We start from the raw sequence: 14,912 nt of genomic DNA on the forward strand, positions 1-14,912 counted from the left end.
GATCCGGGCTCCACTGACCAATGGCCGCCCGGAGGAGGTGGGACAAAGAGGGCAGGGGGCGGGGAGGGGCTGGGAGGAGCCGGAGCGGAGACCGGAAGTACAGCCACGTGGGGGCGGGTGGGTCTGCGGCGGAGGATGGCCAAAGTCCGGCCAGGGCGCCCCGGAGCCCCGGGGCCTTTGGGGTCCGCCTCCCGGGGCTCGCGCGGGCAGAAGGGGCGGCAGAAGCAAGCGAAGCAAGCTCCGACGCCGCGGCCGGGACCGGAGAGGTACGGCACGTCCCGCGAGGTCCCCTCGCCCCTCCCCCCATAACTTCAGCCGAATTTCTCGAGGGCCACATTAATATATTTTCACTCTACAAGATAAGTCGTATAATTAGTAGTAAACACAACGGTGATGGCTATTTGTTAGTGTCATCACCGACTCGCGAAATAGATAACATGTGAGCAAGACCCTCCATCTCTAAGGGTAAGATGAGAATGGGGCACCAGGTGGCACCTGGGGGCACCGCGCCTGGCCCGAGGTCAGGAGCAGCGGCCTCGTTTCCCTACTAGCAGTGTGACCCTGAATAAGTCACTTCACCCTGTGTGCCTCAGCTTCCTCATCTGTCAAATGAGCTGGAGAAGGAAAGGCAAAAGCTTCCGGTGTCTTTGCCCAGAAAACCCCACGTGGGGTTAAAGAGTCAGACACGCCTGAGTGACGACCACATGGGAGTGATCCGTCTGCCCCAGCAGGTCTGCGGGCAGGCTTGAAGTGCCAGCCGTGATCCTTACTGCTGATCGTATGGCAGTGTAAGGGCCACCAAGTATTTTTGCTCACGGTCCCTCAGATTCAAGCTGGCTTAGAATACTTTGCCAAGAAGGCATTGTGAAAATTGGTTACACCTGATCTAGTGAGAGAGAGAGAGGAGAGAACGAGTTGCCTTGACATGCTGAGATGGCACTGTAGTGGATAGTGATTCGGCCCTTCCTACATGTCATTTTCCTTTAGCCAGCCTTTGCCAGTAAATGGTTTACAAGTCCCAAATTAGAGGCAGTAGGATGTGGTTGCAAGAGGTGAGCCGGGTGAGCTGGGAGACTTGGGTTTGAGGCTAGGCTTGCCAAAGACTAGGGATATCACTTTGGGCCACTTTTCTCAGCCTGTTTCCATACTACGAAGTGAAAACTTTATATTAGATTATTTTTTTCATAAATCTAGGGCTGGAAGGGACCTCAGAATTCATCTGATCCACCGCTCTTCCTTTTTACAGATATGGAAACTGAGGCCTAGGGAGGCTAGGTGACTTGCATAAGGTAGAAAGTGGCAGAGAGTTAAGATCCTGTGCTAATATACTGTATAAAACACATATACACACCTCTTTGGGGATACTGGCACATCATCTCTCTTATCTCTCATAACATACTTTGTGCCTAGGGCATTAAGATCTCTTCAAGTTCAAAAATTCTGTTAATTTAATGTGATTTGGGTCTTGACTGGCCCATAGGGAACAAATGAGGTGGTAATTAATCTGATTGTCATTTGATCCATGAGGATTCAGTTTAGGCTACAATACAAGACTCACCATTATAACCTCCAGCTTGGAGTGAAAGGTATTCAGAAGGTGCTAATACATCTCATTTGATTTTTCTTTGTAGAAAAGAGAAGAAGAAGAAAGTAAACTCTAAGCCCAAGAACTTGGATGATCAAGAGATTCCTTTCCGACTTCGGGAAATTATGAAGAGCCGCCAGGAGATGAAAAAATGTATCAGCAAAAAGAAAAGAAAAGCAGGTAGGACACACTGTGCTGCTTTCCAGTTGAGGGAGTAGCTAGAACATCTTTTGTTGGGTCTGGACTTGTGATTTCCTTGCTTCAGGGACTTCTTTGTGTGGAATTCCCTGCCCTTGTTCACATCAACACATCCTCTGGTCTTCAGCATTTCAGGAGTCCTTGTAGGGGCATGGAGAGGTTAAGTGACTTGTCTGTGGTTATAGATATGTAGGCCTCAGAGACAGAACTTGAACCCAGGCCTTCTGGATTCGTCTCTCCACTCTGTCACTCTCCACACATCTTTAATTCATCTCCAGTCAATTCTGCATTGATGCGTACTTACTCTGTGTGGAGGATACTGAGAGAAATGAAAACGCAGACTGTACTTTAAAGGAGTTCATGATCTAGTAGGAGAGTTAAAACAGTACACAAATAACTGCATCATGGCTTAGGAACTCCACCCTTTTTTCCCCCAACTCAAATTTATAGGTTGGACCCAGAAAATTAAAACCCTAAGTTTAAGGTACTAAGTGGCTCTTTGCTCCTGGATAACTCATAAACAACCATGGATGTATTTACCTTTTGGTAGACAGCTGAAGGACACAATCCCAAAGCAAAGACATTTTGTGAAATGGCACAATGAATATCAACAAAATATCTCCTCTCCCCCGCCTCCACCAAACCAAGAACTTAATGTCAGTGTGAATAATAGCTAGCATTTATATAGCATTTTAAGGTTTGCAAAGCGCTTTGCAAATATTATGTCATTGTGTCTTCTGGACAACCTTGAGAGGTAAGTGCTATTATCCCTATTTTTACAGATGAGAAAACTAAGACTGAGAGAGGTTAAGTGAATTGCCTGGGTTGCACAGTTATTAAGTGTATATATAAGTGTCTGAGGGTAGATTTGAAGTTAGGTCTGACTGACCCAAAGTCCAGTGTTCCCTCTCCACCTAACACCTAGCTGTCTTGATACTCATAAGTCTCTTAAGTGGAGAGGCCCTCGTACTAGAAACATATTCAAGATAATTTATACCTCTGGGGATGTTTCTCTCCTTCCTTACCCCACATTCTCCTGATGGCCCCATCTGTTCTTTGTAGGTTGAAGCATCTCTCCTCAGCGAGTTGTCTGATTACCTCCTAGGCAGGCCCTGTGGCTCTGGGGACTGACTGGCAGTTGTCTACATGGCCTTTAGCTTCAGCTGAAATCCTGGCCTTGGGTATTGTTTGCTTCATGATCTAGGAAAGAAGTAGAACCCATATCTTAGAATCAGAAGGACTCTTGCCTCTCTGGAGAGTTGAGATTCCCCTTACCAGCTCAGCTTCACTCAGCTACTGGACCCGCTGCCAAAACACCAGTGCCAAGTGGAGGGTGGGGATGGAGAGGAGAGAAATCTCTGCCCCCACCTTTTGCTGCACTTTCTAATAGAAACAAAGGAAAAGATGAAGTGTGTGAACACTTTCCTTAGAGTTGACAGTTTTCTCCACCCTGTCCAGATTACGGGAAAAAAAAATGGGTAGAGAAAAAAACGAAAGTAATCTATGCCCAGGGTTCTCTTCCAATCCTCTTCTGCATTTTCTGATATTTTCACATGCAGATGGGCTACTCTGGGTCAGCAAAAGGCTAAATCCTTACCTCTTGCAGTCTGTTACCTGCCCTTTGCATCCTTTAATGTCATCTAACTTGACTGGGGGAATCAATTGATCCGGAGTTTCCAAATAACCACCTTCACGCCCACTGTAGCACAATGTACCTGTAGTACAGACCTGTCAGGTTTCAGGCATTCTGAAAGAGATAACATTGGGTTGGAGGCAGGAAGGTAGTGTGGATTAGGTGGAATGTGAGATGAATCATGCTAGATGGGCAGTATCTTAGTCAGCAGAAAGTCAGGAAAGAGAACAACGTAAGCAAATATATAGATGAGGAAGCCCAGGTAAGTCAGTAGTTCAGACTAGCTAGAGCTTAGAATACACATGGAGTAGAGGAGGTAGGGGAAGGTGAGTTAAGATAAATGGGAGTGAACTTAATGATCTCTAGATCCCTTCCTGCTTCAAATCTATTATCTGAAAAAAAGACATATTTAAGATGATTTTGCTTTGAATTGGGCCTGTTTAAAAATGGAATAGCTTTCTTTCCCCTTCTCCCCACCTACTTCCCCCCACTACCAGGGTTCTTAACCTAGGCTTTCTGAACTTATTTTTTTTAGGGGCAGGGAGCATAACTGTATTTCAATGTAATTGATTTCTTTTATAATCCTGTAATCGTTTATAATCCTTTACTTTGTGCTTGTAGAAACTTTGTTCTGAGATAAGATTCATTAGACTGTCTAGGATTCGTAACGGTCCATGATAGAAAAAGATTATCAACCCTTGCTTTAGCGGAAGTCTAATTTTAGAATAGATTACATTGATTAAGGCTGAAAAGTCTTCTGCCTATGGAATACTTACTCTCTTAAAATTCTTCTCCCCCATTTCTGAGGTTCCTGAATGAAGCCTGGTATATTATAAAGAGTATGAGAGTCAGGCAGCTTGGGTTCTTGTCCCACTTCTGCCACTAATAAGCTCTGTGATCTTTACCACTCTGGAGCTCACTGTCCTCCATGAAAAGAATGAATGATTCCTCAGGCCACTTTCTGTTCTAAAACTTTATGTTCTGACTGTTTCCCTAGTACAAGTGGCATTCAGGCAGAAATTTGAGAAGGAAGCAATGGGATCTCTATCAGACATCCCAGTGCCCAAGTTCAAGCAGGGAAAAAAGGAGTCAGACGAAGCCTATGTCCACCGGATGGAACAGGAGGCCCAGCATGTGATCTTCCTCAGTGAGAACCAGGAGGAACGGAAACCTGAGAAGCAAGAAGCTTCTCAGCAAAAGAAAGAGAAATCTCAGCGGAAGAAAGAGTGAGTTGGACTTGGTTGGGAGGTGATAAGGATTTGCCTAGACCTCCAGCTTGAGGGTGTTACTATCCCCAAACATGTCAGGGCATGGGGATGTTAGATGCCTCTGGACATCAGGCCCCAAAGATTTCACTGGCTGACAGCAGTGATGGTGACAGAAACCCCCACGTACCCCCAAAGGCCAACCTGGAGAAGCAAGCTTCCAGTTTCAGTCAAACCAGTAACACAATTTTTTGAATATCTGTACTAGGCTAGGTACTGTGTAATTAAAGTTCCTGCCCTTAAGGAGTTTGTAGTCTAGCTGAGGAAACAAGAAGTAAAACATGTGAGACATCAGCAGTCAGTACAGGGTACTATGTGAGTGGTCAGTGGTTTGGCAAGGACAAGTCCACTACAGCAAGCATTTATTTTAAGCATCTGCTGTATGTGGAGCATTGTGCTCGGCACTGGGGAGATGCGGAGACAAAAATAGATAGCTCCTGCTTTCATGAAGCTTAAATTGCACTGGGGGATAGCATATATGAGCAAGTAAATGTATATGTGAGTAACTGGAGAAGGAGAGAACAACCAGCAGGAAATGGTACCTACTTTTGGTAAGAGGTAGTACATGAACCAAGCCTTGAAGAAAGTCTGGGATATCTACAAATATCTCATTTTATCCTCACAAGAACCTTCTGAAGTAGGTGCCATTATTTTCCCCATTTTACAGATGAACAAATTGAGGTCTATAGTAGTTAAGTGAATTATCCAAGGTCACGTAGCCATTAAGAATCTGAGGCTAGTTTTGAACTCAGCTGTTCCCAGCTGCAGGCCCAACTCACTATCCATTGAACTGCCTACCTGCCAAAGGGGATAGATAGTCTATGCAAAGACATGGAGTTGGAATGGTGGAATGCTGAGTTTGGGGAACCCCATAGAGTCCATTCATGGCCACAAAGTGTCCTATGGAGAAGGTAGCCAGAATAAAAGTGTCCATCACAGGCTATTTGTGAACTCCATGGTTCCTATAGTTTCATTCCTCTACCCTACTCTAGTTATAGCCCTGGACTTCATTAGAAGGACAATATAGTTGGATTTCTAAAACTATTGATGGTATAAATTCACCTTTACTGAACATTTACTAGGCGTTCTGAAAATTTGTATTTGACCAAAAAACTGGGAGATAGCAATTATGTTTCATGATAGAGTCAGGATCCACAAAGATGAGACCAGTGGGCTAAAAAAATATTAAATTTAATAAAAAATAAATATAGTCTATTTGTTCAAAAGCTCAAGTATGAGAGAGGAACATGTGACTAGAAATTTTTTTTTTAAATATATAATTTATTTTTCAGTTCTTAACATTCACTTTGACGAGAATTTGAATTCAAAATTTTCTCCCCATCTCTCCACACCCCCACCCCAGGACAGCATGCACCCCATCCATCCCTTCCCCCAGTCTGTCCTCCCTTATATTATCCCCCCTTTTTCCATCTACCTCCTCTCTATTTTCCTGTAGGACAAGATAGATTCTATACCCCATTACCTGTATATCTTATTTTCCAGTTGCATGCTAAAACAATTTTTAACATTCATTATTAAAGCTTTGTGTTCCATATTCTCTCCCTTCTTCCCTCCCCATCTCATCTACCCTTATTGAGAAAACAAGCAATTCAATATAGGTCATACATGTGTAACAATGCAGAACACTTCCATAATAGTTAATTTTTCATTTTTTTCATATGGAAAAGATCTCAGGATTTTAGTGGATTGTAAGCTCGGTTTGAATCAGCAATGTATTGTGACTGACAAAAAAAAAGTAAGGTTATCTTAGAAGGAAAAAACAGAAACAAGCCTTTGTTAAGCACATCCTATGGGCCAGGCACTGTGTTAAGCACCTTGCAAATTTGTAAATTGATTTGAGGCTGTCATTTGATCCTCAAAACAACCCTCAGGGTATTATTATCCCTATTTACAGTTGAGGAAACTGAGGCAAGCAAAGCTTATGTAAATTGCCCAGGGTCACTCAGCTAGTACTTGTCTGAGCCCAGATTTGAACTTGAGACTTCCTGACTCCAGATCTGGCACAGTCGCTAGCTGCCCCTTAAGGGACATTAACAGATGTATACTGTCCCTATTCCTGCCACATCTCGGCTATTGTGTCCAGTTATGGAAGCCATATTTGCCAGAGGAAAACCCCCAAGATAGTGAAGAATCTCAGAATTGAGCCCCAGAAGAATCATTTGAAGTTCAGGGAGATATTTAACACAGAAAAGAAAAGAACTAATTGGAGGTGACTAGAAGTGGGGAGGGCACATTCACTGACTTCAGATGTGACAAGGTTGTTACGTAGAAGTGGTAGGCTTGGATTTGATTGGTTCTTGAGGGTCCGAAACAAATCAGTGGGTAGAAATTACAGGAAAGCTGTTTTCAGGACAGTGTGTGGACAGGCTTTCTTATTAATGCTGTCGAGAAATGGAGTGAGCTTCTTTAGGGAATTGAGCTCCCTGTCATGAGAGCAATCTGGGTAGCCCTCGATGGGGCTTCTATAGATGGGATCAGTGCTTTTCGTGGATGTTGAATAAGATTACATCTGAGGTCCTTGTCACCAGAGTCCTATGATTTTTCTTAACTATTCTAGGACCCATTGGGAGTATCCAGAGAGGGTAGTCCTATTTCCTTTGACCCATTTTCTTCAGGTTCTCCAACTGTGTTTCAGGTTTTTAACTTTTAGATAGTTGGCACAGTGGATAGAATACTGGACTGGGAACCAGGAAGGCTTATCTTCTTGAGTTCAAATCTGGCCTCAGACACTTACTAGTTATAGGACCCTGGGCAAGTCACTTGACCCTGTTTGCCTCAGTTTCCTCATCTGTAAAATGAGCTGGAGAAGGAAATGAAAAACCAGTATCTTGGCTAAGAAAACCCTAAATGGGGTCACGAAGAGTCAGCCGTAACTGAAACAACTGAATAACGACAATAATTGCTGTGAGATGTGCATGTGTATGTGTGAATGATATGTATATCCGTTCAGCACCCTGGAAAATATTGGGAAAAAATGAATCATATTTGCCTTTTTAGGTTCCAGAGAAGGCGTTTGGTTAAAGTTCGACGTCAGAAAGAGGAAAAGGCAATAGCTGGCCTGGAAAAGGAACTATTTCAAGGTAGCCCTGCTTGGAATTTGGTCTCCTAATCATCTGCTTTTGCAAACTTGCACCAGGAGAGATAGCTGCATTTTAGGGATTTCTGAGGATGTATAGATCACAGGGCAAGTTAGCTAGTATTGGGTGGTTTTAGCCATGCAACTTGTGGAAACTTTTAATAATAAATGTAATCACAGCTGATATGTTTATCATGGCACAGTGTTTGCCAGAACCCTTTGTAGAAGTTATCTCGTTTGATCTGTTCAACACCCTTTACTTTTTTCTGTGGGTGGGGGCCCAGAGTGGGTCCCATAGTGAGGGTCAGGGGTAAAATTCAAACTCAGGTTTCATCTGACTGTGAGGGCAACGCTTTGTGTCTGTTTCTTTACCTGCAGCCCTAGCCACTTGTGGTATAATTTGAACCAGAAATCAGATTCTTTCCTTGGGTTGTTTTTGTCAGGGAAAGTAGAGCAGTGTTGTGGGTGATTCTTGATTAGAGAGGGGGCTGGGAGAGGTGAGATGTGAACAATTTGGCTGTGTACCCAGCATCTTAAAAGCATTCTTCTCAAACCTCCTCTTCCCATTGTAGATTCTGTGAAATTTGGTGAAGTTGTCCTTCAGCCCCCAGAATTAACAGCAAAACCAAGGAAGAGCACAGACAGTGACAAGGTAATAGGGAGTTTGGGTGAGAGGGTCTCGGCAGACACCTCACGTGCTCAGTGAGGGTGAGTGTATCATATTAATGCATCGTAAGAGTTTGATAGGACCTTTTCCATCACCCTTCCAGTGAAGACTGGTGTGGTGGGGCTTCTGGGTAGCACCTGGGATATGTGCCTGAGAGCAGAGGAGCCTTATTCTCCTGTCCTGGTCTAGGTAGTGGGTAGATCTCAGCAGTGCTGGGCTGGGAGCTGTTCACACAAATACTGGTACTGATCTTAGTGCTAGGGGATCCCCCTCTTACTTCTCTCCTGAGCCCCAACCTTCTGTCCTTGTCGCCCTCATTTCCTCAGCTTGGCAAGAAGTCACTGCTGCTGACAAGCCTCCTGACTCCTAGCAATGCCTCCCAACCCCCGGCCGTCTCACTGGCTCGACAGCGGATTGTGGCGGAGGAGAGAGAGCGTGTTGTGCAGGCCTATAGGGAGCTTAAGAAGCACAAGCAGCAACAGCTGGAGAGACAGTCCTTCAGCTGATCCAAGGGGAAGCCAAAGAAACCAGTGTAAAGAAGAGCTCCAGGCATTTCTGGGACTTGAACCTGGCATCCAGGAATAATGGGGATGATTCTCCCTGGTAGGGGCTCCCCTTTTCCCCTAGAAATTGCATCTCAGGAGCTAGAAAATTACTTCTGTGTGGAATAAAAGTGACTGAATAATAAGACAATGATAAAACTCAGAATCAGGCTGTTAGACCTGAACCTCTTCTGCAACCAAAAACTCTGGAGTGGCCCCTGGCTCCATTCCCACAGTTTATGCTATGTCTTTGCTTGCCTGGTGCCAAGAGATGTCATAGGTGCTGGGGCCCAAAGACGGAGCTTCATGTGCATTCACCTGCCAAGGTGTTTCCTAGGAATGGAGTCTAACCCTAAAACACTGATGAGACAGGGGTAATGATTGATCCTGTATTTTTGTATCACATTGATACCGGACCTGTGGACAGTAAAATTCTGCCAGGTGCGGGGTATGACTGGCACTTAATAAATGCTTGATTTGATTGACTATTTGTAATTTGTATCTAGAACCCTAACAGTAAAACTTGGCAACATCGCCTTCTAACTTGGCTTTTATTTTTTTCCTGGTGCTGGAAACAGATGGAATGTATCTGGATGACAAAGGCCTAAGAGAACAAGGGCTGGAGGAGGACCACATCCTGTCCATTACCTTACCACATGTGTACTAGCTGTGTGACCCTGGACAAGTCACTTAACCCTGTTTGCCCCAGTTTCCTCACCTGTAAAGTGAGCTGGAGAAGGAAATGGCAAACCACACTTACCTTTACCAAGAAAACCCGAAAGAGGGTCACTGAGAATTAAAAACAACTGAACAACAGTAACATGTGAGGCACTAGTTATTACAGCTGAAATCCTGTCACAAGCCCAGAATTCTGGCCTGACGCTAGTTATTATCTAGGTTATTTATTCCTCCTGAATTCCTGCAGCATGCTGAATATGCTGGAAGTTAGGGCATAACAGGATTTTAGAACTTGAAGGGATCTTAGTAGCAGTCAGCTACTGTAAGGTCAGCTTCCTCATTTTACTGATGAGGATGATGCTGATGGTCAGAGACTCCATCAAGATTATACACGAAGCAGAACCAAGATTCAATACAAGGGGCCGCTGCCCCTGGTGCTTTGTTCCTGTCTGTCGCCTGGGACGGGGCCAAAAAGAAGCAGAAGTTAATGGCTGTTCATTCTGATCAACACATTGACCAGCACAGTTCCAAAGGAATGAAACAGGCTGCCTATCTCCTGATAGAGATGGGATGGACTCAGAGTCCAAACTGAGAGATACCTTTCTCGACATGGCCAAAAGATGCAATTTGTTTCAGACTATACGTGTTTGTAACCAGGGTTTGGTTTTTCTTGCTTCTCAGTTGTGTGTGTGCTTGGGGGGAGGGGAAGGTGAAGGGAAAAAAGACAGATCTTTGAGAATAAAATAAAATTGAATGTTAAAAAATACATAAAAATAATTAGTGGCTATTCTTTGTGAGGGTATGGTCACCAAAACAGAAAGCAGGTGGGAGGGACCCCTATTTTTAGATGAATCTCTCCTATTTTGAGGTTTTTGGCCCAGACTTTTGTTAGAATTTTGCTAGTTTCTCTCCAAATTTCCTCTAATGACTTCTCTGACATTAGTCAAGAGCTAACACACAGGGGAGATGAAGTTCTCAGAAGATATATGGCAGGTTACAGCATTTACTTGCTCCCTTATCCATTGTCTAGATGGTCCCCATCTCTCCCAACTAAATGTCTTGCCACCTACTTCAAAAATTATGGTAAAAGTAACTCGTTCTCAACCCAAAACTTATGCATTGCCAACTTCCTTGTCTCAACTTGTAAGTCCTCTCTGACCTCCTGATGCCAAGTTTTACATATGGGTTTATCATTGATGCTTCCTTTTCTCCTTTCTCAGCCAGCACAGCACTAAGTCTTTTTACTTTCTCTGTAACTCAGATCTCTTTACCAACCTCACACCTCCATCTGAGGCCATGTTAGTTAATGCCTAGGAGTCATAGCATACCCTGCCTCTAGCCTCTTTTTTCTAACTTTACAGCATTTCAAATCATTCCCTTCCTCCTATTCACTCAGCCTCAACCACAGTTCATCACCTAGACTGGCAATAGTCTCCTATTTCATTTCCCTGCCTCAAGTCTTTTCCCACTCCATCTGCCACTCAGTGCCAAAGTGATTTTTCCTGACGAATAGTCCTGCCCACATTTACCCTGCTACTCAATTCCATTGACCCCATATTACTTCCAGGATTGCATATAAAATCTTTTGGCATTTAAAGCTCTGGCCTTTCCCACCTTTCTAATCTATCTACATTTTGCTCTCCTCCTTGTACTTTATGAACTAGCCATATAGGTCTCACTGTTTCTTGCCCATAATAATTCATCTCCCCTCCCCGTGCATTTGTACAACTGGTGGTCCCCATATCTGAAATGTTCTCTCACCTCATCTCTACCTCTTAGTTTCTTTGGGTTATATTGAGTTTCAGCTCAAATCCCTCCTTTTGCAGATCTTTCCAACCCTCCTTTCCACCCACTAATGACAGCGTCTTCCCTTTGAGATTACCTTCAATCCAGGTTAGGTCTGAAGAGGGATGGCTGTTACTGTTCTCAGGGTTCTAGAGTTAACTCAGTGGCTGGCTACTCCTACTAACAATGTAACTTGAAACCCATCATGGCTTCCCAATAGCAGTTACTTTCCTTGATAGGAATAGGGACTGAACTTGTAATTTCATAGGTATAGGCAACTCTCAGGTGTAGATATAGATGTAGAGGCAGCATCTTAATTTAGAGTTGAGCAGAGATGTCAATTCCTGCATGGCCTGAAGCAGATTAAAGTGTAATTGGGAAATATTTAACACAGTAAAGATACAGTAGAACATAGATAATGTTATTTTGTGGTTTTCTAATTCCATATGCAGCAGAAATCTGTTTCTATTTGAGTTTGATATAATTGGCCTAGAATATTGAGAAATTAAGTGACTTGTCTAGGACCACAGAGTCTTTGTCAGAGGTGGACTCAAACCTGTTTTCTAGGCCAACTTTCTATCCATCCTGCTACATGGCTTCTTTATACTGACCTGCATTTTAATTTTAAAATTGGTAACTATTAAATGAGAGTAATAGCAAACATATAACTTTATAATACTTCAGTTATGACCCATAATACCACCAAAGTTAAGTGAAATGCTCAAAGTATCCGTGATTAACTCCACTTATCTGGAAACTAAGTATTACTCCATTCATTCTCCCACAATACCAAGTAAAGATTTCTCTTAAATCTTCATATGATAAACTTGAAAACCGCTTGTTCAGAAAAGATCTCTTCATTCCTTTCCATATCTTCTTCAATGATAAGAAAAGTCTTTAGCTTTTCTCAAGCTAATATTATTAATAGTATCTCTCCACAGTCGAGTAGTAACTAACAACTTAAAAAAAAAAAACAAAAAATACCACTCTCTCCCTGACCCTGTAGGAAAAGGCATAGTTCAGATTCTTCATAGATTCTTAAGGCTCACTGATAAGCACACCCTACCCCCATCCCCATCAGGTCTGCCTGATTCTATGGGGGTAGGTCTTTCACAATAATCGGTTCCTTAACTACCCCTCCCAGCTGCCCACACCAACTTTTCTTCAGTATTCAATTTGTTCTTAAAGCTATAGTAACAATATCTAATCCAGTTCCAGAGGATTGATAAAACTTGCTTCCCTCCTCACAGAGAAGCAACAGACCCAAGATGTAGAATAAGACATACATTTGTGGGCACCGCCAACGTGCAATTAGTTTTGCTTGACTATGCATATTTGTTACAAGGGTTTTCTTTTTCTTTTTTTCCTAGTGGTGAGTTGGGAGAACAAAGGGGAATAGGGATGAGGGGAGGAGAGGGAGGGAGAGGAAATCACTGAGGCATCTTTTTTTTAATGCAGAGGAAAAAAAGGAAATCAGAAATAAGCAAAAACAAGCTTTTATATTTAAAAAGAAAAGCAAGCTATATGTAATAGAGATCAGCAGTTTCATATACAAGCTTCTTTTTTCATTCTACTATGAATGTGCAAGTGATCATTTTATTCTTAAGTTTAGAATAAAAAAATTTTTTAAAAAAATCTGTAGTCTCAGTAACATAGGCATTCAAAGCAAGGATTGCATAGGGTTTGGAGGAGCTGCTGTTTTAAGTGTGATGAGTAGGATTGAGGTGCAACAATGAGAGCCCCAAAGAATTTAGACAGCAAGATTTGTAGTGGACAGGGTCAGCATAGTTGTGTCCTTTTCTCTAGCTGCAGAGTTTGAGAATTTGCAGGTCTGGAGATTAGTAGAGCCAGAAAGACCAAAGGATAGTGTCAAGGGATTTGTTTTTCAAATTATATATATTCATTTGGTTTGGACATAATGGACATTACCCAATAAACACCTAAATACACCCCACTGTTTATTGAGTTTATAACTCAGTAAACCCCAGTGGCTCCCTCTCACTTCCAGGATCAAATACAGAATTCTCTGTTTGGCATTCAGAGTCCTTTATAACCTAGCCCTCTTCCCCCAGCTTTCCAGTTTTCTTATGCTTTATATTCCTCCCCACCAGGTACTCTTACATCCAGTGACATTGGCTTCTTTGCTCTTCCCCAAAGAAGATACCCCCTTTCTTGGCTCTGGATATTTTCTCTGGCTGTCCCCCATGCCCGGAATGCTCTCCCTCCTCATCTGTACCTCCTGGCTTTGCTAGCTTTTTTCAAGTCCCAGCTAAAATCCTACCTTCTACAAAAAGCCTTTCCCAATCCTTCTTAACTCTAAGGATTATTTGTTGATTGATTATTTCCTAATTGTCCTGTATATATAGCTTGTTTGTGTATATTTGTGTGCATTTTGATTCCTGCATTAGATTGTGACCTCAAGATCAGGGACTAACTATCTTATGCCTTTCTTAGTGTCTCCAGAATTTAATACGGTACCTGGCACATAGTAAGTTGGTAATCAATAAATCAATGACTGACCGCAACGTACATTTCCCAACAGTTCAGCAATTATTGCAATTACCTCCGTTAGCACAGGAATTCAGAATGAATTAGGTGATGGAAGGACAAGAAATTGGCTCAGAGAGGAGAATCTCAGAGTTCCTCTTTGTCAAGGTGGAATTGTCTGAGGTAATAAGAATAGCTCAAATGAGATCACTCCATGTGGCTGAAGTGGAATGAATCATTTCACCAGTGCCCAGGGTGGAAGACAGCAGTATCACCCCATGCTTCTCCCTCAACTTTTTCGTTTCAAGGCTGGTCATGTATAGCAAATGAGAAAGGGGCTTATTACCCTCCAAAGGCAACCATTTCTTCCTGATTTGGCGTAAAGGTTCCTGCAAACCCTGAAGAATGGATGTTATGATGTTTGTTCTGGGAAGCATGTCAGAAGGCTCTCAATCCATGGGAAATCTATAGAAAGAGAAGGTAAGGCAACGGAAAGGATGACAACTCACTATCTAATGGGAGAGTGAACATACAAACGAATATATACAAACAAGCTGTATGCAGGATAAATAGGAAATAATCAACAGCGAGAAGACACTAGAGTTTATTCAATCAATCAATCTAAACGCAATTATTAAACACCTGCTGTAAGCCAGGTACTTTGCTAAGCACTGAAGGATATACAAAGATAAAGCTGAAATTCTGTCTTCAACAGCTTACATTCTAATGGGGGATTTATTTGTGTAAGTATCAACATAATATATGTTACCTGATTGTCTCTGTACCAGATCTGTGGAAATGGGGCATCAAGATGAGGTGGCTAGAATGTGATTTTAGTTTCAAGAGGAACAGAGCAGTAGTGTAGTGGACAAGACTGTGTCTTCCTTTGCACCTGAGGAGGGAGGATAGAACAACAATGAAGACTGAAGAGAGAGAGGACACTAACAGTGGCAGGCTGGCTTTAGAGCCAAATAT

General features: G+C 42.8%; 1 protein-coding gene across 1 annotated transcript; it reads left to right on the forward strand.

Moving 5' to 3' along the window:
* The first annotated feature begins 29 nt into the window (after positions 1-29).
* On the forward strand, positions 30-9,473 carry CCDC137 (coiled-coil domain containing 137). Its single transcript, XM_072645308.1, has 6 exons — positions 30-266; positions 1,632-1,765; positions 4,414-4,642; positions 7,700-7,782; positions 8,351-8,430; positions 8,772-9,473. The coding sequence occupies exons 1-6, from the start codon at positions 136-138 to the stop codon at positions 8,949-8,951; spliced, it is 837 nt and encodes a 278-aa protein (XP_072501409.1). The 5' UTR covers positions 30-135; the 3' UTR covers positions 8,952-9,473.
* The last annotated feature ends 5,439 nt before the right edge of the window (positions 9,474-14,912 follow it).

Source organism: Notamacropus eugenii, chromosome 2 (assembly GCF_028372415.1).
Source record: "Notamacropus eugenii isolate mMacEug1 chromosome 2, mMacEug1.pri_v2, whole genome shotgun sequence".
NCBI classification, from domain to species: domain Eukaryota; kingdom Metazoa; phylum Chordata; class Mammalia; order Diprotodontia; family Macropodidae; genus Notamacropus; species Notamacropus eugenii.